Genomic DNA, 26,277 nt, shown 5'->3' on the forward strand with positions numbered 1-26,277 from the left:
TTTGTTGTTGAGAGCAAAAATTTAAAATTAAACTGATATATAGAAATTCTAGGCACTGTGTAAAATATTAATAGTCGTGCTAACTGGTTTGTCAAAATTCTCTGAGTACAAAGAAATACCGTTTAAGGATATTTGAAATCTTGGTTAGCTCAGTGAATGCACACTTCCGGACAAAGGAATTTGAAAAATAAAACATTTACTCCGCAACATAACAGCAAAGAGTGATGTACAGACACGACAGCATTAATAATTTTATGCGAAACAGTCAAGGCATGCATTCAATTGTGTGACTGAAGGGACTCTTAAAAATATTTAAATCACATTTTCCTTACATTCCTGTCACTCTCAGTCCAAATTGAGCCATCATGCTTTTATTTTGTAGGAAATAAACATTTATATTAGTTCTAGCTTGACGCAGCAACGCGGAGGCTCTGATTGGCCGTGCTGCTTTTCAACGTCATTGGGTTCCCCCCTTGTCGTGTTCGCATCTGTTTGCGCATGCGCTTTTCTGTCTCTAGACCATAGTCTCGAGCAAAAACGACGCAGAAACAGCATTGAGGAGCAGCCCCCTTCTCCTGTCAGTGCGGGACCTTTCATGTACGTACAGCTGTTACTTGTGTCGTCGTCTCATAAAATATCAATTCACACTTTCGAGACTTAATGTGCTACGACTTGTAAACGGCATAATTGAATTGCATTTCTGCTAACTTGAATGGCTCCGGGTTCAAAGCGGAGGGTTATTCTCTTCTTGTCGTGATATTTTCGCCTTAATGGGTAAATTAGAGGTGCTTTGATGTGTATTTGGCTTTACCTGTAGGTACACCTCCGTCACTGACGTGGGGTATCCCTATTTCCCTGAAAATGCAAGGGATTAACGTTACAGGAAACGTCAGCCTATGCCTGTGTTTATTCAGTGCTGCTTCCTATCTCAGCAGCAAGTGCTCCCTGCTTGAACTCATTGGTCAGCATTTGTGTTAAATAATAAGTTAAAGTCTGCATTATTGGAGCACAAAGACGTATTTCTTTCATGTTTTTTAAACTTAATTCATCGTCGACTAATACCGGTTGTCCTCTATGGATACAGCGTAAACCAAATCTCATTCACCGATGTGTCAATATAAGCTGACCTTGGTTGTTTAAATATATATGTATCAATTAAACCTGGACACAAAGGTTTTTCTCAATTGTTTCGGGACACATGTTTATTCGGCGGGTGTATTATCCACTATGCCCATTGTATTGAAGAAATGTTTAACTTTTACATTATAGTTCAACCTGTCCCTTCCATAGACTCTATATATACAGTCATTGGTCCCTTCTATAAAAATCGGCCCTGCACCATGTTCAGTTTGTTGCGTGTTGTGTAGAAAAATAATCTTATTTTAGAACAGCAGTTCTGATAAATTGTACTGCTTCCCATGCTGCATTAGAGAATAGCTCCTCTTGATTTGCAATGACTATCGTGTCGTGATTAAACAGATAGCGCTTGCTGATAAGAGGTGCATTATAAATTTGCCTGATTTTTGTACGGAACTCTGGCATGACGTGTTCTCCATATGTGATGCTGTAGCAGGCACGCACGCAGATAGAACATAATACATTGCCCTAAACAAATCAGTAATGAGAGCATAATAATAAAGGGCAGGGGACAATGCACATGTTAAATGTGTGATAAACAACAACATGCAACTAAAATATATTTTACCCAATAAAGATTTCTGGAATACTTCCAGATCCCCATACTACACTGTTAAGTCTTCATTCACACTACTACTAACTAAATATTATTTGGGCTTCAGTTCTTTGTTTGACAGATAAACACTGTGCTTGGTGTTATCTGAAAGTGCACAAGGGGGAGAACTTCCTCCTCCAGGTTTTATCCACCACCATGGCTCGTTTCTGTTGCTTTAAAGTGCATGTTTGTGGCTTTCAATGGCAATGAAGTTATGACTGTTTCTTCCATCTAAGTCTTGCATGATGTAGCAAAGGTTTGCTTCTGGCATGATGAGATAATAATACAGAGGATGTGCATTAATGTGTTGGGCGTCAGAGAAAGAGGCTTTACATTCATGTAACATCACTATGTGGCTCAGAAGAATTATTGCACAGCTCTAAGTCTTGCATGATGTAGCAAAGGTTTGCTTCTGTACTATAAGCATGACTAAGTAATTTTGTTTACGCTTTGGTTGTTTGTGATGGGAAAGCAACATTAAAGTGAGGTTTTACATGCTAGGTCTAGAGATGGTAACGGTATTAGTATTGACTAGATTGTTCAGATGTACCTCTTTTTGACCTTTCTGTGCCTCTTTTTGACCTTTCTGTGCAGTGATGGAGTGTCGTAAGTGGGTAGTGCATTGAAAAACAAATACTGGTAGCTTAATTTTGGCACTCTTAATATAAAACTGGTTTGTTTACTGACAGACCAGACCAATGTGTGATTTTGAAAACTGATACTGATAGCTATTTTAGAGCATAGATAATACTGTTTACCGATATGGCAGTCAATTCAGTGAATTTTCGAGCTGAAGTAAATATGGATTGTGTGCTGATTTTGCCCCCATTCAAAGGTACTCAGAAGGCTGCTTTCTTAAAAACATAACATTATTAAAAGATATGTAACATTATGATACATTGTAAACTAGAGCAGCTACCAGTCTGCTCAGACGAGATGCTCTGCTGTGTGTATTGTCAACTATAGAGTGCACTATCGTATGATGACTACGTTTGTAAATCACTCCAAACGTTGTTTTCTGCATTATGTACTCTGTAAAATGAGTTTCAACAACAACTCATCCATCTTACCTGTTGGGCTTGAGTAAAGTGCTGGTGTTTTCTGTCCTTTAAAAACAGAGTCAGTGTTGTGTTTGGAGTGTTGCGTGTGGCGAGCAGGTTACTGGCCAACCTCAGCAGAGATTCAACACCTCACTTATCCAGCATCAGCCACTTCTGCCTGTCACACATATCTACTGCAGCATGTGATGTCAGGGACACGCTGTTGTGTGCCAACACTGACCTTTACATTTACAGCTGTGACGATATTATGCTCCATAAAATAAAATTAACAGAACATAAGTGACAGTGAATACAGTTTTATTTGTTTCCTGCTTTTAAGCTGTAAAATATTATTGCTGTTAGTCGCTGTGTCGGAGAGTAGTTCCTACTTGTAGAAGCTGATAAAAGTTATTGCTGTCTGTTTAATCCTTTAAACAGGTGACAAACACAAACAGCTCTATCTGATATAGTCCACTCATATTTGGCTCCATAGTACCAAAGCTCCTCTCAAAGAGGCCTGGGTCAACTTGACATGCCTGCACTGAGACCCCTTCACTATCTCCCTGCAGAGTGTAAAACTCTGGTCCAGGTCAGCTGGAGGACTGCTGCAAAACTCACGACTGACAGGGTTCATTCTTGGTTTAGAGAAGTGGTGGAAAATAACGAAGTTGATGGATTACTTTTGTTTATTTAAAGTTTTATTCATGTCTGTTATAATTAGAATAACATCAGAATCAGAGTCAGGTCTTTCTGCAACTTACAACTTACAAAACTTACAAGGACTTAGCAAGGACAGCTTTACTTACTGTCAAGAAACATAAATAAAACGGGGAAAAAAGTGAATAGATCTGTACAGTTTGTGCAGGAAGGTGAAAGATATTTCTCAGGAAGTATCTAAAAGTTCACAGTGTGAAAAACAGTGAGAATGTGCAGATACAGAGATAAGAATACAGATGATGTGCATTAATGTGTCGGGCGTCAGAGTCAGAGTAAGAGGCTTTACATTTATGTAACATCACTATGTGGCTCAGAAGAGTTTTTGCGCAGCTCTTGTAACAAAGTGAGACGACTACAAAGAACCTGAGCAGAGCAAGAATCATGTGCAGTCATAGGATCAGACACTGTCAACAAACCCCCAGGCCCAACAAACCTACAGAGAGTCGAGTGGTGTAGTTTGAAACAAAGTGTCTTCTGTAAACATCCAACACAGTATAGAAAGAACAAGTACAGAGACCTGTTTGACCTTTCTGTGTTCACATCATTGTTTTTCTAGAACAGTCTTACCTGGCCGACTGCTCTGTTTTTTTACTTGGCTGCCACGATGTCCTTAGTCTCAACATTAGACCTTTAAAGTAATAATCTTGAAGACTTTCATGTAAATAAATATCTGTTAAGTCACTATCTATCGCTGAATGAGGTAACACAATGGTGATTGAGCCTATGGCCCACTGATGAAAGCCTTTGCATTTGCTGTATATACTATTAGTATGGACTGGGTGTCTGTGGCGACACGTGGAAAAGATCACAAGCGGCGCCCAGTTAGTGACGCGTTTCCATCACCCACCAGTGATTGGTCTGCCAGAGAGGGTAGGCGGAGCTAAGCGGCTGCTTTTCCAGTCTCTGCAAGTGTTGCGAGTAAACAGTAATCTACTATGGCTGAACAAACAAAGAAAAGATCGATGACTACAGATTCCTTTATCTTTAACATAGCATGAATTTAGGCTTTTAATAATAGTACAAGCAATGAAATTAACAAGGGCTCCAGGAGAAGGCATGTACAGTGATGCCTAAGACAGACACCTAAGCAGCTACATGGAATTTAGCCATCTTTACACCTATGGTTTTACAGGGACGAGAAAATGTTTTCTACTTTATAGATGCAATATTGAAGCAATAAAAACATTGCAGAGTTTGAATCGTTGAGAGAATAAATACTGTCAGACTTGTGGAATAGCATCATAATAACTTGACAGGAAGAGACGGAAAAATCCCATGATAAGACAGGAGGAGGCGATAGGAAACAACCTTGCTTCCAGCTCTTTGAATTTGTTTATCCAAAGTATCAAGAACGGCGAGACAAAGAATGTCCTCCCTGCTTGTGTTTTGGTTACTGAGACGTCCCAGTAGACACAATAATAAGAACAACAGACCCTCTCAAGTTACAGGAGGAAGCCAAAGGATTGTGGGTCAGGGAAGTCCTTCGTGGGGTATTGGTTTCTACATCAGTCAGGCAGAGCTTTGTTCAGGAATGCTACAGAGAACACTGTGCATAATGGACTAGTGGCCCAAGAAGGGGACTTTGAAAGGACCTTGTCCACAAGCTGAATTGATCTTCTATAAAACCATATTTGACACACATGAAAGTCTGATTAATCGCCTGCATTTGCTCCATATTGCTCACAGAGCCGGGGTGACAGAGATAGATGAACTCTCACACCGCGAGTGTTGAGGGTAACGCCGCCTCGCCTACTCGCTCAACTGATGTTCTTGCAGACGAGTGTGCTGAATAATACTTCCTGGGGGTGGGAGAGGTTCGGGGGCACGTTGCATAACAGCACCAGCTTTCATGTGAGGATCATGCAGCAAACACTGAAGATGAGAAAAAAGCCCAGGACGGGTCTTGTGATGCTGTTTTTGCTGCATAGCTGTTAGTAGCAAGCAGAAATCCCCTACACAGAATCAGTCAAGCTTTGCAGGGTCATGATGTAGCCCCCTCCCTCCCCTCTGTGTCCGTCACCTTCAGGGGAAAGTGTTGATGCAGGGGCAGGTTGTCATTGTGTGTGCTGGTGGGTTAGTGGGGGCTCCCCTTCCTGCTCATGGAAGCAGAAATACTGCAGCCTCTGCAGCCTGAGTGAAGGAGTCCTGCAGTGTTTGTGTGTGTGTGTGTGTGTGTGTGTGTGTGTGTGTGTGTGTGTGTGCGTTTGCTGTGGCCATGGCAGGGCAATAGGACAGGACACATTACTCAGGCCAAATGGCGTCACAGGCCGGCAGGTGATTGTGCCACTGCCATCCATCCTAAGCAGGGAATCGTGACTGACTGAGGGGCTCTGCTGCGCGCTTCACTCGGCTCAGGCCTGCAGATCAAAGCTGCGAGGGGGAGACGCCACATCCAGGCGACGTTTCACACCCCCAATATCTCCAGATAGACGGATGAGCTGTGAGCCATATGCTCAGTTTTCCTGGTGAGATCTCACTCTGCCTCTTCGACAGGAAAAAACTGAAGTAGGCTTATTGAGATCAAGATTCCTCTCATAAGAGAGACAAGTGACATGTTTATAACATCGCAACGGAACACTTTATTCGCACAAAGCACTCATCACACACACACGATTAAAACATGCCATGAAGTAGTCCTTTGCTTTTTGAGTTAATTCCATGGAATAAGGTCTGTAGTACCAGAAAACTAGCTCAGTAATGATAGTGCAGACTTATGAATGAATACACAAATGTGCCTTGTAGATGTCAGACGACCATCAAGAGTTTAATGGCAATGGGATAAACAGCCTCCAGGGTTTTAAGGTTATAGTCGCAGCAGCATTAGCATGCAAAGTGTATATCCTGTGTAGATTAGAGACCGATACTGACACTGATTTAATAGAGGAAAAGCATTCTGAAAGAGAAAGAGATTTACCGGTTTGAAATATCCTGTTGCATCATGCACATGAGGAGAAACTTCAAGATATTCTTCTCTCTAATCACAAACATGCACATCCTACTAAATGTAAGAACTATGGTGTGCTAAGATCATATTTAGAGGATGCAACATACCAATTCACGTGATCTTGTATGATCTCACATAAACTTACTGAATTGGGGCAGACCAGATTCCTCCCTCGATTGCAGAAAGGGGCGAAACAGCATGAATCGGCTTTCATAGAAAACCCACATACAGAAATCTGTCCTTTAAAATAACCAATACAGTTGGATCTTTTTCAGAAAATCATGTGTTCAGATAAGCTGCTGCTTGCTCAAAGTAGGAATCTAATGGAGAAAATACATTATCAAAGCTATTTGAAGCTATTATTAGCATAGAAATGAACAATGTCCACTTGGAAAAGAAATGAAAGGGGCTAAACATTGATCCTTGTTGGACACCTTTAGAAACCATTTGGGTATTTGAAGCCGTTGACTATGAAAATGAGAGAAGCAGTGTTTTGTTTAGTATTTATCAAGCGAGTAAACAATAAGAATATGCAGAAGTTAAGGCTCTTTGAGAAGGTCTACAGCAGCACTGCTGTGGCTGGAGGACATTATTCTTTCCTCCAGAATGGCACTTCACGTTATTTATGTAGGCCTACTAGTCATTGCATTGTAATAACACAGTATCTCCTGCCTCTCTTAAACTTTACCCTAGTTAGCACCAAAGTCACGCTAGCGTGCTAAATGTAACGTTCACTGACACTTAGCCTTCTGTCACCTTTCAAAGAGGCAGTGAGATCATTTCCTTCCATCTTGTTTTCTTCTTCTTTCTTGCTGTAATTTTTACACGCTACATATACGTGTTGGTGTTGGTGTGCTTGTGTGTTTATGTTCGTCTCACGATGTGTTGTGTGTGTGCGTCACCCTGGGTCTTACTCACTAAACACTGATTTATATAACAATCTACCTCATCTTCAGAGAGGCAGCCAAAACATACTTTTGACCCAAGGGCTGCGAGCCTGGTGTGTGTGTGTGTGTGTGTGTGTGTGTGTGTGCGTGTGCTTAGTCTAACAGAGTTATAGCTGTGTGTGTGTGTGTGTGTGTGTGTGTGTGTGTGTGTAGTCAGAAGGCCAAATGGTGCCCTGTGATAGAGGAGCTACAACAGATTAGCCCGTGGACAGAGTGCAGGATGGGCAGCTGTTGCTGTTTTCCACCTCAGAGCATACAAGGTCAGGGTAAAGAGTCCTGGGAGGCCTTGAGTGGGAGTCAGCACGATCAAACTGTGCTTTTATCATACCAGTGTTTAGTACAATGCCGTGCGAGTCTTACAGTCAAACAATAGACGTACAGATGTGCAGCATGCAGACAGATTCTGAGTCAGATATGAAGTTTAAGATTTGAGCTTCCTGTCTTTGTGGTTCCATCAATAATTTCCTGTTTGCATGATAGAAATGCTGACTGATGAATACAGACAAACTAGTTAGAATCCATATGTTCAAAAGTCACTTTAGATTTCATAAAGAGAAGAATCCCCAAATGTTTCTGTGCAAACTGCCCTCATTATGAGCGTTAATCACAATGTACAACTGCAACACGCTGTTCTCACTATATGAGAAGCTGCAGAGTCTCTTTATTTGATCAAACTCTGGGATGTGTTCTTCTTCATGTTGTCCTCACTCCTTTTCCTTTGTGACCTGGAAGGTGATACGCAGCTGTCTCCTTACTGTAAGGAACAAATGGAGCATCTTTAATCTCTGATCAAGGAAGCAAAAAGAGTATCCTATCAGGAAGTACATTTTTTAGGTCAGATCACAAAAACCTGCTCTGCTGAATGTTTAATCTGTTAAAAACCGCAGGAAATAATCTTGCATGCATTACACACCTCATACAAATTGATAATGAGCACATTTTTCTGTGTGCTAAGAAAGGTTGATGAGTCATCAGGGTCAACAGGTTAACTGCCTATAAATGGAGTTTTATCAGCGACCACGGCCTATTTTTAAGCAGGTTTGTGTAAGAAGCTAATTTCTTTATTTCTTCTTCTTTTCACCCTCTTTAATAAGTATAGTATAACAGCCTTTTGGTACATCTGGCGGGTACATGTGCATTGGCACATGTGGCTCAGTGGTACATGTGGCTCAGTGGTAGAGTTGGTCGTCTTTCAATCGGAAGGTCGGAGGTTCGATCCCCAGCTCCCTCAGGCTATGTGTGGAAGTGTCCTTGGGCAAGACACTGAACCCCAAATTGCTCCCGGTGGCATAGTCATAGTGCACCTTGTTGTGCCATAAATGTCAAATAACCTAGGTAGTAGGGATTCGAGATTCACTAAACTATTCAACTATTATTCAAAGATGGTCCCCCCCTGTGCGTGCAATCGCACCCTAACATTAGGAGAGACTGATTCTTTTTTAACAACTGTGTTTGTTTATTTTCATGTCAAAGTGTGTTCTGAAAAACACACTGGGTATAACAAACTGTGCATCTTCCCTATGTAATACACAGACGTGGATCATTTCTCTTCTCATACTGTGTATAGTTGTTGTAGAGGTATGTTATGCTTGTGTTTGTATGCGTGTTTGCACTTGACCTCATTTTCGAATCACTTCCACATTTCCAAAAATCTAGCATTTTTCTCCCGTTCCAAATCTCACAGCGCCATGCCCGTTTTACTGACACCTGTCGCTAATGCTTCCTTCTTCTCTTGTTATTTAATGGTGGTTAGCAAACAGCTTTCAGATGCGCTATAGCCACCATCTGACGGCGGTACCACATTACAACCAGGGGCGGGTCAAAACAATTGAAAAATCCCTTTTACGTAGGATTAAGTTGTTGCAAATTGTGCCACAGTGATTGGCTTATTTACCTCTAACTACCAGTTTGGTTAATACGTTTCCCCAGGACATATTTAATTGATTGTAAAAGAGGACCATGATGCTAATTTAGTCTCTCCTGTGTTCACAGATGCGCTGGGTTTGTGAGTTCACTTAATGTCAGCACCCTCTGGGGGTGGGAGGGTCGCAAAGTCAAACAGCTCACCTGAAACCTCCAACTAGCCCACGCATTACTACCACCATGGAGGGTGTAGCAGTGGACAACCTCATAGACTTTGACCTACCCTCCGAGCCCACGACTCTGAGTGTGGATGGAGGCCAACAGCACGGCCATACAGACATTTTCTCCCCAGAGCCGAGGTCCACCATGGGAGTTCACCAGCAGCCCTTACTGCCAGAGCCCATGGCACCCACCCAGCCCAGCTCTCACCACCATCACCACCACCACCACCACCACCACGAGGAGGGAGACAACGACAGCGACGCCACAGAGTCGGCAGATAGCGAGAATGACATGGACCCCGCCTCTAATACGTGGGAGCTGAGGAGGTCGTCATCTTCGTCAGCGCACAGCGGAGAGGACGCGGACGCTGAGGCGGTGGAGAGGAGGAAGTTCATGAAGGCGTATGTGGAGAAGGTGTTTCATGGAAAGTGAGTACAGTCCTTTTTCTTTCTGTTGTGTGATGAACCAATATGAAGTCAAAGCAAAGGGGTGAATTACTCAGAAAACTTCTGTCATCAGTCAAAAATAGCATGATTGACACATTTAAAGACCTTTTATGATGGTTATTATTTTGCAAGTCCTATAAATAGTTTTTTGACATAACATCGAGGCACCTCTCAACAATTGCCTCCTAGCATTATTAATAATAGCATCACATAATAGCTGTAGAACCTCATAAAAGATTAATGTTCATTACCACACAGAGAACACAAAAAGATCATTCAAAGATTGTTCACTTGAATCATTAAATTATTAAAGTTATTCAGAAATGAGCGGTTTTTTTGCTCTTCCCATCAATTTTCTGCAGATGTTAAAAACTGTAATAATTGGCTTTCTTTGCTGCCAAGTGATTAGTTTATAGACATTACTTGTGGACCAACCTGTGTTGCCCCATTATGGACATTTGTCATTTATTTTGGTATTTAACTTGCTAAATAAAGGAAAAGTCAGTAGCTACGGCCAGGAACTCATCACACATCACAGTCTCTCCACAGTTGTTAGGTTAGAACTCAAGTACATGTGAAAACTGTTTGATACGTTTCGTTGCTCCAGCGGGCGGTGCAGGAAGTGATTAAACTGTCTTAAGTGACTCAGGGTGAGTCAGTGACGGTTGGGGATGAAGACTACAAGTTTCAAAATGAAATAAATCTGCAGGTGTGGAGTTAGGAAAGAAGCAAGCTTACAACACCTTTGAAACCTGCTCCAAATCTCTGTAAGAGGCTTGCGGCTCGAGGCTGCATTAGCTGCTACGTTTACTCATTTGAATCTTCAACTAAACAGTCGAGGCTGGGATTTGGGAAAATGCAGGTACAAGGTTTTGGTAAGAAAACTCAGTTTAGTTTTAAAGGAACTGTACATTGTGAGTCTGACAATGTTTTGGGAGTGCAAATGAGTAAAATACCACATATTGCAACCCTTACAGCGTGGCTACACTGAACACAAAGACCCCGTATTGTGCTGTAAAAATGTGTGTAGGATGGTTAGGCTAAAATTAATGGACTACAGCAGGCTTTGTAAAGTATAGAAGTTAATATAGTTACCACAAAACTTCTAGCTGGTTCTGGCAAACTAAATACCAACAGGGTGATCAAGACCCTAAAGTTGAATCCCAGGAAACAACAAATTATAACCAAAACTCTCAAAAGCAAACCATGATCTTACTTCCTGTGTACGCTATATGACCAATGTCTGTGTTAAAAGGCCTGCTCCCCTTGCATTAAAGAAATAAAAAGAAGACTGGCCTATTTGTACATTTATAGAGTGAGTGGTTTAGCCAATTATACTTATTCTAACAAAAGCGTGGTGTTGAAGCAGCCGCTCTGTGGATCATCAGTTACGTGTTCAGTGTAGCCAAAGTTTTATTGTAAATCATTTTGTCCACAGAAGCATTGACCCTTTGTCCTCCTTAATCTGGTAACAAGACCGTCTACAGGATGTTAGGGTTGTTGGGCTGTTGCGTGTCTCGATGATTGTTGCCCCTGCTGCCCTAGCTCATCTTAGAGAAGACCGTCTCTGCCACTGCCAACAGGAAACCCAGGCTCAGCAATCTGACTGTCAGACCATAGTTGAACCCCGTGGCGTCTGTAATCTAAATGGTGGCTCCTCAGCACGCAACTGGCTATTTTTTACGCTTTGTCATGAATCAATAGCTTCTAGCAGAAACTGTCCCATCTTTAAGGATTTCTTTTTTCCCCCATGTCATCTCTTGTATTATGTAGCTGAAGCTGTTGTTTGATTGTCAGCTATTTTTGTTTTTGTTTTGTTTTTTTGACAATTAATCCAACTTTAGGCTGCACATTCACTTCTGTTCAAATACACACCCAGAATGACTACAAACACTCTATTGTGAGACGTTCCCATGACTCACCACAAGAGGCCCGTGGCGACAACAGCAGACCCACGCATGTTTATTTGACAAGAAATCAAATAAGAGAGGGGTGAAGACTGGCTTCTCAATATCAGGGTTCCCTTTAGTTTAATTTCACAGACATTTATTGAACTTTTAGCTGCAGGTCCTCCTGAAGTCTGTCAGGTCATTTGCTGTATTTTTGCACCGACCTGTTTGGTCGTTGGCCTACAGAAAGCAAATACAGACAGTGGCCTCCTCTGTGAAGTCCTAACCCAGCTGTCGAAAAGAATCAGCTTCTTTGAGAGGACTCCAGGTCTACCTTTACCCTCTGACCTTCTTTGGTACAGTTAACTCATGTTTAATGACTGGACCTTGGAAGTCGATCCCCTATAGTGTAATGAAAGGGATAAAAGCGATGAGGAGACACATACTGTATATGTTGACTGGATTGTACACTGTACTGTTTGTGCTCTTGTCTTTCCAGTTACTTGTGTAAGCTGGGCTGAAAGAACTCTACTGTTACACTCTCTGACTCAGCACCTTTGCTGTGTCTTTGCTCTGCCTGTCAGCAGGAGATGTCAGAAGATGGGGGGAGGGTGGGAATGATGCCCCTATCCTACTTTTTTTTACGACTCACACGGCACTGTTACCAAGAAGTATTCACTGGTCCAAAATGACCGGCATGAACCCTGATGGACCTGAGGAATGTCTTCTGGGATCTGATTTGACCCAATAATTAAAATGGCTTAAGATATTACAGACCCCACATTTGCATGTTCGAGTGGAGAGAAACCAGGTCTATGTTACGTAAAGTGCTGTGCCCCCTAATAATAGAATGTGTTCAGATTGGGCCCCAGTTCACCATCATAAAACATGGACATGATCCGTCAAATTTATTGACTTTCATCCTGATCTCTATCTGTTTGAGTTAGCTATTGGGTATATTAAAAAAAGTATTTCTCTGGGGCTCAGCTCTGAGCAGATGTAAAATCTTCTTCAGCACCAGCGTAGTTCACGTAGTTGTAAGAGCCATGTAAGAACTACAGACAATTTCAGTTTGGATTTCTGGTGTCCACCTTTGCTTGTTTTTAAAACTAGCTACAAAACTTTGCTGAAAAAAAAGAGACAGTGGCATCCGAAAATATGAGGGCAGAGAATCTAATGGAAGTGGATACATTTTTTGGCTGCTCCCGAGCGACACATCCTGGTACATAAAGCTCAGGGAAACTCAGCAAAGCTCTCTTGGTAGCATGCACTGGGGAATTTACTGCTTTTTGTTGACAACATATAGCATCAACACTGATCAGAGATCCTCACAAAATGTATTAAAAAACAAACAAACTTTAAAATCAATCGTCCAACATTTGAAAAATGGTAATTCGCTTTCCTGCCGAGAGTTAAATCTGAAGATAAATACTGCTCATATGTCTGTAAGGTATGAATTTAAGGTTCGCTGGATTAGCTGTTAGCATTAGCTGAAAACTTTGCAACGTAAAAACAGTGTGTCACTGCTGAGCTGTAATGCAGTTGCGTTTTGAAATGGCTATTAAAAATGTATTTCGCATTCAGATGTTTGCACATTTAGTCTTGAATTTTTGTCTTGTACTACACTGTCGATCCTTTTTCTAACACAATCAATGACGGATGTTGAAATTTATGTTGCCACACACTGAACGTCCACCTGCCAAATTTTCTGAATTGTAAAATCAGTCTCATAAATCCTGAAGTAAACACAACCAGCTGCGAGGAGCCTGTCTTTTCACAGTGGCTGTAAATGAGTGATGTGACGAGTTTTTTTTGGATCATGTTTCCACAGGGAGGACTTTGACCAGGAAGAGCAGGCTCGTTTTGGAGAGCTGTGCAGCGGAGAGAACGGCAAAGGCCGGGAGTGGTTCGCCAAATACGTCAGTGCACAGGTGAATATGGGGATGACGAGGAAATGACGCAGTGTGTGACCTTTTAGTGAAAGTGACTGAAATAACCCAGGGCATTGGCAAAAAAAAAACAGAATTGGGAGTTTTATGAAAAAGGAATGAAACTGTGTTAGAAAAAGTGGAAATATAAAGAAGATTAAAGAAGAGAATAAGTCAGTAAATACTGATATTCCAGCCCCCCTAAGTACAATTGGTAACTGCAGGAAATCAAACAATATCTCATGAGTCCTGAATATTTTCTTCACATCTATAAAGATATTATTTATGTAACTCAGCTGATGTTTGTGGGTGTCTTCTCTTTATGCCGAGCTTTCCCGAACAAGCCTCTAACCGTTATTCTGTGTTCACAGCGCTGCCACTCCAAGTGTGTGAGTGAAGCCACCTTCTACAGACTGGTGCAGTCATTTGCAGTCGTGCTGTTTGAGTGAGTCTAACACACTGTAATCGTATAATCCTGTGTAACTGTGAAGGATAATGCCGGTCAGTTCAGTTTCAGTTTCTCATGAAAGTTCAGAAATGCATTAATACTTTCTGTTTTTTATTACTCTGTCTGTGGCACTTAGCTCTAAAGCCCATTGGTTCCCACTGGAGAAGTTTCTGTGTAGTTTTCAGCAGATCGACAGGGAGTAAATATGATCAATTGGGAGTATTTCAGTCATGGATAAATACACTTTTAATGCTCTACATTGTGTATGTTAAATTGAGGCGCGATGAAGAGTGATGAAACATGTCGCTCAGTGCATCAGTTTGGGTCTTTGATGTGTTAATGCAGCTCTCAGGAACATACAGAAACAGACAACACTTACAGTATTTGTAGGATGGAGTCTTTTCATGGGACCTGTGACATTAAAAAATATCATAAAATAGAGCAGTATCACCTATTTATCATTTTATGTAAAAGTAAGTTGCATATAAACTGGTGGCTCAGTAATGACAGGAGCAACACTTAAGAAACTGTGTGTTTCAGATGTTACCAGATGGATGACTACACCCCGGCCAAAAACCTCATGACTATGTGCTTCACATACTACTACTTAGGTAAGTTTAATTCAGTCTCTCCCTCATCCTTGCACTCTATATCTATCACCTTAGGCCATCCTCAGACTACAGGAGTTTGGGGCTCAATTCAGCCCTCCCCCTAATCGGGGGCAAATTCTGGACCCCCAGTTGGTACAGATGTTCTGCCCTGATGATCTGTTAATGCCAAGGGTTACCAGATCCAGTCTTAAAGACCCCCTCACCTCCAGTGAAAATCAAGTGTTTAACCTTGTAAACATCTCCATGTGGTGTTCTTCATGTGCTACAAGACATATGAGGGACAACATCAGCAGTCATCTCCATGGCTGGGCCTGTTTGCTTTCAAACTGCAGTGTACCAAGGACAGCCTGAACAACACGTTTTCAGATTGGCAGGTTTGAGACGTCACAAACCTAAGGAGCCAATCCCATTAATAAGATTATATTATTATTATTATTATATTATAATAATTATTAAGAGCATCCTTACTGCAGGTAGTTACCCCACATCAATCTCTGTTGGTTAACATCTGCTTCCCCATTAGATCACGACAAGTCATACAAGATCACTTGAGGCGGTATGTTGCTCCCCAACCTTAAAGATACCCTAAGTGGGTGATTGCCATTATTTTAAAAGCTTGTAGTTTGTGCATGTTTCAGATCAGAGAGAAGAAGTGAAGTTTCTCCTGATGTGTGTGATGCAAGCCCGTTTCAACATCAGTTTGGATTTAAAAACTCCTGCAGTCTGAGCCTGGCCTTAGAGTAACTCTTCTTTTCAAACTGTGACTCATTACTGTTTCAAAACTGGTGTAAAGCCTTCCATTGCACAAATTACAGTAAATACAGTTGCAAAAGAAAAAGTTTACACAGCAAAGTAAAACTAGCTGTGCATGATTAGGTGAAATCCCTCCTCAGTGCTGATTCGGAGTGTAACCAGCACAGGTTGGCCCTGCGGTTCCTCTTGCAGAAACACTGCAACACTACAAAACACATGCTGTATGCAATGACTGTGTGGGCATGCATGGGAGTAGTGCTTATGCAAGCAGGAAGCTTTGAGTGATTAGTGTGCTAAACAGTACACACAGTTCAGTGCATCAACATCAGGTCTGCTATAATATTCCTTAAACATAAAGTAAACCTGCAGCAGGCAGCTGTGCATGAACAGGAAAAGGCTGCAAAAGGTCTCCTTGCACACTATAAACTGCAAAGAAACCTGAAAGTCTCTTCTGAAAGAGTAACCCAGGGGTTGGGAAATATTTACCTTGGAAATGGGACACTAAGCTTCATACAGGTAACATAACAATATTGTACTGTCACTACCAAATAATAATTCACACCAAGTTGTACCAATCAACAATCCAATTACAAATTCCTTTGCATCCATATTTAACTAATATCTTCCAACAATTTTGAAAATTTAAATTAATGTTAGCAGTGATATGCTAACTGTGTTCCCTAAATTGACTCTACCAATTGGGTGAAGTCTTGCTTTGTCTTGAGTCTATGAGTCACTGAACACTTCAGCTACGATCCACGAAGCTAAAGGACTCAATGTTTTTGTATATTTGCAGCTCGTTAAGTTATAGCTAACTAACGTAACACTAATTAATATCGTGACTACAAACAAGTTGTTTTTTTTCAGAATTTGACATGTTATCTAACAGCTCTACCGATCTGTGATTTCTGAGGCCAAAGATAGCACAAGGACATACGTAGAGTTAAAAACAGACGTTTAAAGCAATTAAGCTTTAGAGGCTGTAACCCTATTTGACTGATACATTTTTATTAGATTTTGCTAAATAAACACACAAAACATTGATCAAAAAGCATTTTGGAATGTTGAACCATGAAGAAAATATTTCTCAACACCCCATAAGTCATTTGAACATTTTAGTTTTGGAGGTATGTTCTATGAGTATAGTACAAAGGTGTTTTGATAAGTATAAAGACAGTGTCTACATTGGAATTATTTGTTATTGTGGAGACGATTTTGGACAATCTTCAAATGCTCCATGTCCCTTAAATCTGATGATGTAACTTGAGATAGGAACCAATTTAAACAATGACCTCGGTTCATTTCCACATGCTTAAAACATATAAACCAAAGTTTAAACTCTACCATGTTCAGACACATTGTTCAGATCAATGTTTTGAACTCTCTGCTCTCCTCTTGTTCAGGAAAGTTCCAGCCGTCTCCCTCAGAGCTGCTGGATCGTGGTCCTCCAGTCAACCTGGATTCGTACCTCAACAAAGCCAACTCCTGGCTGACGGGGAAGAAGGACGCGGCCGAGCGCCTCCTTAAAAACACGTCAAAGACTGACGTCAAAGGCTTCTTTGGAGGCCTGGAGAGCAAGCTGAGGAGCTCCGTGGCTCAAAAGACAGAGTGAGAAAACGTAGCTCCTCCTTTGAAGTCTTATACTCACACATTCATGTATAGTTTTCATTCCTTTTCTCCACTGTGTTGTCATTGCAGGGATGGGGAAGGAACAGAGACAAAGCCCATATCACCAGGTACAGTGCACCATAGGTCACCTGAGCTGAGCTTTGCAATACACACTTACCTCTCCTCCTCCTCCACTGCTCTGTTAGTTTGTATAAAATGTGATTAGACGCTCATTTAGCTGCTCTTGCACCACAGTGTCGGACGCTCCAGAGGAAAAGAAGAATGAAAAGGTTTACCTGTACACTCACCTGAAGCAGCAGCCCATATGGTAAGTTAAGGAAAATAAAAAAAAGTAGGCCCAGTTTGAAAGATACTTGAATAAGCGGCTCAGTGATCTAGATCAGGAAGGAAACCTATGATGTTTCATCTGTCCTCTCTGCCAGGCATACATTACGATTTTGGAACGCTGCATTTTTTGACGCCGTCCATTGCGAGAGGACGAAAAGATCACCAACTACAAGGTGAGTCTGGAGGAGTCAAACAATGTACTTACAAAATATATTACAATGTTTAATGGTGGTTTGTTGTGTGTTCCTGTCTCTGTATCTGTCGGAGTAAACTAAAGATTGTAGATCCTGAAGCGACGTGCTGCTGGCTTCAGCCTAAACCTATACTGCTGATAATCTCCTGATGTCCCACACCTCCTCCTCTCTTCTCTTCTCTTCCTGTCTACAAGCTGTTGTTGTTCTCCTTCTTTCTGCATGTTGACTTTGACCCTTTGTCTCTTTGTGCCTTGCTGCCGAGCAGGGGAACGCAGGATGAAGAGAAGTCTGAGAGGTCTGTCCTTCTATTTGTCCGCTGCCCTAAAAAAAACAAAATAATAATTGTCAAATGAAAAGATTAATGAAGGCAGAGAGGAGAAGAAGGACAGAGGCTTTGCATTTGTGCATTTATGAAGGTCCAGTGTAGCGGTTGTTTTGAAATAATTGCTCAAATAACAAGTGACAGAGAGATGGCTACAGAGTTATTATGTGTCGGGTTGGGAGATGGGAAAAACAGCAAGGTAGATGTTTGGTTACATGACACATTACAATGTTTTGTCTGTTTTGTGCTTCCGTCTTAGACTGTATGCAAATAGTTGTCTTGACAATTTATGTACCTAGCTAAAAAGGCTAACTAGCTAGGTGTACATGACAGTAGAGTTTTGATGTATATTACACATTAGGAAATAATTAACCTAAAGTGTGCTAGAATACCTATAGGCTGTGATAATGTTGTAATTATAGTTAATTAATAATAACTATGGAGCAATGTTTATATATTTTATTTGTGTTGATTTTATTTGTGTTGATCGTTGGGTGATGTGTCACACAATCAGCTATTAGAGGCTGTGTGTAGCCTTATTGTGTTTGGGCCATGAGAGAGATGTGATAGTTCTTACAGCAAAATAATATAATATAGACTTTTACAATTAGGTGACTCAAAGAAATAGTCAACGTATAGCTGGAGTACTATCATAGCTAAGGAGCTACAATCAGCAATCTGCAGCAAGACAGAGGATGCCCTTGAAATTTGCTGTATTCTTTGGTATTATGAAACGAATCAACATTCTCAAGAAAAATCTGAACCATCATCCATCACCCAGCAGAGATCGGTCCTCCAGAGAGAGTAGGTGGAAGCGGTGCACTGTTTCTGCTGAGTTGCGGATGACCAGCTTCTTTGGCAGAAAGAAGAAAGAAAAGTTTAATGACTAAGGTTAAGTTCAAAATCAAGTGCACATCTAAAGAAAATAAAAAAGTAAAGACACTGTTCGGATCTTCGTTTGAGCGAGGTACAAAAATATGCCCACGGTTGCTGCTTACCACCACAGGGGACACTAAAGGAAACGAGATGTTTGTAATTGCTACTTTAAAGACGGAGTCAGGAAACAGAAGTGTTGGGGCCTGTGTCCACTAGTAACATTTTTTGTGCTGGCTATTTTCTATACAAAACCAATGCAGTTTGGCGTTTTCAGCGTTTTTTTATTTTTCAAACACCCTCAGCATTAGCTGGTTTTTGTTGCAGCACTCACAGAGCTCTCAGTTGAAAACGATGACTGTATATATAGATGGACGACTCGCCTCCATCTGCTCTCACTGTACAAAATTGAAGTCAAAATAGCCCCCGTGATAGGCTTTGCCATCTTGCAATGGTAACGTTATTTGGAGCCAGAGCTGCACAGTAGAGAGATAGCCACTTCCGCTAACCAAAACACACTTAACTTACCGAAAAACAACCGTCAAGGATCCAGCACGCCGGCGTATTTAACAGCAGAACAGCTTCTTTGTGTTGGTCTGAGGTAAACGCTCACAGGTATGGAAATTTCATTGACTGTAGTGATTGTTTTAGTTACGTCTCCTCCTGCCGTTCCTCTTCTACTCTGCTAATCCGGAACTGATCGGCTGCAGGAGCCGTATTTGTCAACAGAGCTGTCAATCATCCTTTTTACAGCATCAAATAACTAATTCATAATAAACTTAAGGAGCAAAGTTAAACAGAAGGAGCATCTAGAAAGGTTGTGATAGGCATTAAAATCAGAGACAGAAATTGAGAGATTGTCAGAAATACATTTTAGTTTTTAGGAGGGGCTGATGTGAGAGCAGCTCGGTGTTTCACCCCGGGTTGTGGGGGATCCTGCGAGTAGCCCCAGGTCCAGTTCGTAGCTTGTCAGATACGTTCTAGTGAACAAGGACAGGATGGTCTCTGATAATAAACAATTACAATTACTGTGTTTGAATAACTGTGAGTTCTGCACAATAACTGCAGAGTTCTTCCTAGTTTTGATTTTGGATTTCTGTTGTCTTTCTGTTGGCATGTTGTTCTGGTTGATTCAGCTTGGTATGCTCTCAGGCTGCTGTTGAAACGATTTCGGTCCCATCTTTCATGATTAAAAGCATCACAGTCACAGTTAATATCCTGAATGTGCACAGGAAAGCTTGTGTAATGTCTGTGATGGTATTTATATCTGGAGCAGCAGACAGAGGCAGCAGATACACTGCAGTCTCTTCACAGCTCGCTGCATGTTCACACCATTAATCTCTCTGCATGTGATATTTCTCTCTCCCTCTATCTGCATGCCCCTTCGCTGTCTCTTTTTTCCTATCTTTGCCTGCTTCTATGTTTCCACTGCGGCAAAATTATGCAGTACATGCCATAAGTATGGTATGTTTAGATGTTTACAGAGGATCCGTAGTTAATGTATCAGCTGCATTGTAGAGACCAAACTAATAGGTTTATAATGTTTAATACATTAAAGACGATGTTTGTTGATTGGTCGATCTCAAAGTAGTGTACATTTTCGTTACTTGTTTTTTGGACGTCATCAAGTCGTCAACAGTGCCCCAGTCTTTACATATTTATGTAACAGTTGCATGTATTATTATTTTTCACACATTGGGTAAGTACCAACCAAACTTTAATAACAGCACTGAACCTGCACTCCTTCTTATGGCCAGCAGGGGGAAGCTCCACTGCTTTCCAAAAAAGGTCCAATTTGATTAAAGTCAGTGAGAAAGAGACTCGAATTCTCACTTTCTTTATTACCCCATTAAACTTTCTATGGTCACAATATCTAGTTTGATGTGTTCTTCTACGTTATGGTCCCATTAAGAGTAAAAGAGACGACAAAGCCCGGTATGCTTTAGGGCGGGGCTAGCTGTGTTCTCAAATGCACTTTGAGGAGAGAGCTGTCTTTTTTTTCAGTTGGTACACCTTTTTTCGCTAGCCAAAAGGGGCATACCAATTAGTATCTAATTTACTTTGAATTACAGATTCACCTTTGCTTACCAAGCTCGAGCTAGCGTTAGCTGACAATTTAGCATTTTCTAACCCCTCACTTCTCGGTTATCTAAATATGGTCAATTCTGGCTCCAAAAACAACAAGACAGGGTCAGCGAAATGTTAAACTCAATGTTTCAAAACAATGGGTTAGGTTACGTCAGGATGGCTATGCCAACACATGCTATGGCTGTGTTTGAAATGCCATACTATACTAACAGTACGTACTGATTTGGCCAAAATGTAGTATGCAGTATGTAAACAAAAGCAAAAATACCCGGACTTTGTACTGATAAAATTTCCAGTATACATTTGACCAGTCTACCTCGCCTACTGTATCCCACAATGCAAAGCGCTGAAACGCCACAACAGCAGTTGAAATGGTGGGCGGCAGCAGCATTCGAGCAGAAGGGGGCGCTATAGCTAAAGAAGCGGTGGTTTGCTTCTGGCTCGCCTATTGTTTTCTTACACTTTCCAAAACTGGAAACTGGCGCCTGGCATTGCATAGGGCAAAATACATTTCAGCGCAATACTTAGGACTAGCATGTAGCCTCTATGAGCTGCCTTACATATTCAGCAGACACAAAGCAGCAGCATCCAATACAGTTACCCTGAATGTAGGTAATGTAAAGAGATATGAATATGATAATAAAACGGCTCTTTCCATCACAGTGGATGCCATGCACAGAGAGTTTTAGGATTCACTGGATTCAGTAAGAAAGTGATGCTGGTTCTTTAAGTCTTCTTACTTGATGATTTCATGAATGTGTGTCATGCAGTTCAAAATGTACAGCAGCATTTAGTTGCATCTAACAGCAAACACTGTATGGGAATGTACATTAAGATTGTTTGATAGAAATACCTTCAGTTTAATCCTTCCAATATAATTGTTAGGCTACGTATACTTGTACGTTCTAAGAAAGCTCATGACTCCTGCTTTAACACCACTCTATGTAATCTGCATGTTAATATTCCAGACATTCAGGACAGTCCTGTCATACCAGACCAATGCTTTCATCTGCTTGTTATTAACAATGATAATTCTTTTTGAATTAATCATTTGTTGTTGTATTCTTTTGCTGACAGCTGGTTCATGTGTTTCTGCCCTTTGACATTGTTTAATGTGTTTGATGTGCGATGGGTTCTCTGTTTTTGCATCCCATTGCATAAATCAGCAGTGACAGGGGTGGATGTCATGGATTTCATTAGGTCGATATTAGGCATGGTATTTAACCTCTAAAAGCTCTCAAACTTATGCTAGAAGGAAGAGGAGCAGACACCAGGTCAGGGCGTGAACATACTTCTCCAGGCAGTCCAAAAATCCTTTGATATTGGTGTGGGAAGTAAAATTCCCCCTGTTCTCTGAGTTCCCAGTCCAGTCTAACTGGGTTAACTTGCTAACAGCAAAAAGAAAACAGAGTTCAGACAGAACAGCCCGAGGACAGATGAAAAGCTAATGATCCAAAAATGTTGTAAGATTGATGTAAAACAAGTTCCTGTCAGTGGTGCGGCAGCAAAAGTCACTTTAACACTGACATGTGATACAGTTTGTCACCCACCCCTGGCCTGTTTCTGTAGAGCTGAAGGTCAAACGGAGACTTGGGATAAAAGCCTGACTGTGAGTGTCTCTGTGCTGCAGGGAGAGGTGGTGTCATATGACCCAGGAGGAGAGGGACGACAGCTCCAAAATCGATGAGAACATCGCCTTCGGCCAACTCGGGTAAGGTGGCAGTAAAGTCTGTGAACTGAGGGCACACAGAGGCTTTGGTTTGTAAGAGAGGATGTTCAGCAAGCATGCAGCAGCTCTACACATAATACAAGTCATAAACAATTATGTAAAATATCCATTGTTATAAGTAACATTAGTGCTGTTACGAGTTAATTAACTGGTAGCATCTCTAGCACACGCTATAACCAGGCCAGAATAAGCCTGTAGTTCATCAGGTAGGCAAAGTGAGCACACCCTTTAAAAGGCATCTCAATACGCTGGATGACCCACCTAATTCACACTGTGTTCAGCACACATGCCTCATTGCCTATACAAACTCATACAAGTCAGTCAAAATTTATAAGACACAACCGATTAATGTCATTCAGTGACAAAAGCAGTGACAAAAGTAATTACTCTGGCCCCGCCCACTAAGTCATTAACACCTGTTCCCCGTTTACAGTCATGCCCTGCAATTAGCGATGACTGGAACTAAATCAGGACATGCCTTTGTGACAGGCAGCGCCGAAAGGTTGTGTTTGCATTAATGTGCATTTGAACTGATATGACTTTAGTGTTGTGTGTATTTTAGGACATTCACTCATAACATGCTGGCATTTGGACTCAGTAAGAAGCTCTGCAATGACTTCCTGAAGAAGCAGGCAGTCATCGGCAACCTGAATGAAGGTAAACCAATAAAGGAATAACTCAATCTAAAACACTAGAGCATCAAGTTATCCTGCATTGCTTCCATTTGGCATCCAATCACAATGCATCCTGATACGAATTGCATGTTAATACCAGGGGGAAATTGGGCCTCAATCCTGTCAAAATAACCCTCCTGCATCCTCTTAATAAATATGTGTCTATGTTTTTCCTCTCTGCAGAACAGTACAAGTTGCTGAGCGACCACATCGAGAAAATGGCAGCAGAGTGAGTTTGAGGACGGGCTGCTTTTCAAAGACTGACAGCACACAAACACACACACATACACACACACACATCAGCAGTTTCTTTTCAGCTCAACGTCACAATAACAAACTCCCTTGCATTTGTGTGATACACTGCTGAAAATCAACATAACCAACAGTGCTGAACTGTGCCATATTGTAGCAAACCCACCCTGGTAGTGCTCCTCTGCATCCTGTCCTGTGTCAGCAATAATACAACATCATTAGCTGGCTCGTACCTAAATATCTACAGCGCCTGTGACCTGCTCTACAAAGACAAGAAGGGAAACCATCCAGTATAAAACCTAAACAGCTTCAGTGTGTGTCAGACTCTCTGGATGTGTGTAGGTTATAAATATCCTCTGTGCTGTTTTATTGTGTTTTCCTGGTAACTATATTTATTACACGTTAGTGTAACACATCTAACAGCGTCTGTTAAAACTGTGTACTGAGTATCTATTGTCCTGCCTTGTTATATTTTTTATAGATGTAAATGTGCGGTTCAGAACAGACTTTAGTATAGTAGTAAATGGCAATAATAACTCATTGTTTTAATTGGCTATATTATGTGGCGTCAGTTCAGTTTTCAATCAGTCAAACAGTGAAGTTCATCACTCGAAACCCTCGATGACCGGCTGTGCCGCCAGTTACACTGTAGTGTCCTATTTGGCAATAGATTCAAATATGTTTAAGTACATAACATATAACTTTTGTGGCATTTAAAACATCATCCCTCTTGTTTAGATACAGTAAATAGTTTGACATGTTTGAGAATTTCCACTCACTTTCGTGCCGAAGAAAAAAACATACTACTCTAAAATCACTCTCTTAATATAAAGCAACAGCAAGGAGACAGTTAGCTTAGCTTAGCATAAGGCCCAGAAATGGAGGGGGTTGGGGACTTCCACCCTGGCTCCATCCAAAGTGGAAAAATCTCATTAACCAGTACCCCTTAAGCTCACTAAGTCAAATGACTTTTGTTTGTTTAATCCATAAAAAAAGTGTAAATAAAATAGTGGATTTGGGGGGCGTATTTTTTTCTCAGCAGACCCCATAAATTGTCTCTTGTAGTGGAATTAACATATTATTATGCTCACTATTATTTCGATGTGTCAGGAGATTCTGATGAGGTGTCAATATTTTTGACACTTCAGCTTTGGTATGTACTGAACAATGATAGAACATGATAATTAGTGACCTTTTAAGGTGCTGATAGTAAGAAATGTTACCTTTGGAAACTAACTGCCCCATTTTCTCTTGTTATGCTAGGCAAAGCTAACCATCTGCTATCGAGTGATATAAAAAATACAATGGTACCAACCTTGTTGTTCTACTCTGAGAAAGAAAGAAAGAAAAAAAGCAGCAAAGTCTTCCTAAAAATGTTACAACTGATTTCATTCCAATTTTGCCACCTTACTGTGGCACATATTGATATTAGCTTTATGTTTTTTTAATGAGAAACTTTATGATACCCTTGGAAACATGATCCGTCCAAAGTGCCTTCCATGTAAGTTTTTTTTCCTTGTCTTCAAATGCTACCATCTATTACTCAACCAAAAATTATTTTTTACACATTTCCTGCTAGATGAACAACCCCTGCATGCAAATAAAAGTCTTTTGATCTGTGTTCTCACCAATGGATCTAAGTGATAGTTGTTTTTAATTCCTGCTCCATATGTATCTGTATATCTGCCCAGCATGTGCAACCAGCATCAAGCAAATGTAAAATGAGTGACTGAACTGTGAAGTGACAATTGTATTACTTCATCCTACCACTGTGTGGCAGCATTGTTCCTCAATCCATAAAATATCCCTCCTAGTTGTATGAAGTAGAATATATCATCTGTGAGTTTTAAATATGAATTATGTTTTTCCACATTTGAATTCCAGGGTGATGCACTTTCTGACAGGTTGAATCCCATTTCAGATTGATAATCTGTTCTAATCTTACTGTCTATGATGAAGCCATTGTGTAAATACTGTAAATGTTTCTGTGTGTGTTCCGTGTGAATTGATCACGTGCTGTGTTTGTGAATCCTGGATCTTTAATTGTAAATGTATAAACAATAGTGATGTCATTGTGATTATTGTTTCCATGAAAATGTGTCTTGCTGTAGTTCTGACCCTGAAGTGCTCCTGAACATCTAACCTCTGTTTGATGTGGACATTCAAAGTATTTGCATACAGTGTTGTGCAATTAGCTCCTATTTAAATGTACTATAAATCATTCTACGCTTCATATAGAAAACCATGTAAACCTCTGTCCACTGTTTTAATGACTCTGTTATTTGTCCCAAGTGTCTCTTTGCATGTGGTCCAAGTCCACTTCTAAGACTTCTTAGACCATTGTGCTTCCCCTGATGAATTATCAACCTTTACTATATTGTACTCGTTAGCTTAGCATGAGTCATTTGCACTACATTTAGTCCATAAATTCATACTACACACCTTCCTCTGAATAATGTTACACTGATACATTATATTTGTGTTCAGTGCATGCTGTCTCTCTTCATTGGACATATCTGTTGTGAAATATTGACAAAAGTTTGCCTTTTATTGCCTGGAAGAAAATACATTTTTGACCATATTGACTTTGTGTAAAGTATCAATGAAGTGGAATTTATCATTAAAGTACTCCATTATGTTTTTGTGGGA

At 40.9% G+C, this 26,277-nt stretch overlaps 1 protein-coding gene across 2 annotated transcripts; it reads left to right on the plus strand.

Annotated features, from left to right (window-relative positions):
* The first annotated feature begins 545 nt into the window (after nt 1–545).
* Nucleotides 546–26,277, plus strand: kiaa0513 (KIAA0513 ortholog). Of its 2 annotated transcripts, XM_069687177.1 has the most exons (13): nt 546–597; nt 9,373–9,893; nt 13,632–13,731; nt 14,100–14,173; nt 14,717–14,787; nt 16,944–17,148; nt 17,239–17,276; nt 17,404–17,476; nt 17,592–17,669; nt 17,956–17,985; nt 22,604–22,684; nt 23,265–23,359; nt 23,560–26,277. In XM_069687177.1, exons 2-13 carry the CDS (start codon nt 9,484–9,486, stop codon nt 23,607–23,609), a joined length of 1,305 nt encoding a protein of 434 aa, XP_069543278.1. In that variant the 5' UTR covers nt 546–597; nt 9,373–9,483; the 3' UTR covers nt 23,610–26,277. The 2 variants fall into 2 exon arrangements, with proteins under 2 accessions (XP_069543278.1, XP_069543279.1); XM_069687178.1 differs by lacking the exon at nt 17,956–17,985.

Source organism: Semicossyphus pulcher, unplaced genomic scaffold (genome assembly GCF_022749685.1).
Source record: "Semicossyphus pulcher isolate SPU_LCO1_2020_fin unplaced genomic scaffold, fSemPul1.0.p SCAF_8, whole genome shotgun sequence".
NCBI lineage: Eukaryota > Metazoa > Chordata > Actinopteri > Labriformes > Labridae > Semicossyphus > Semicossyphus pulcher.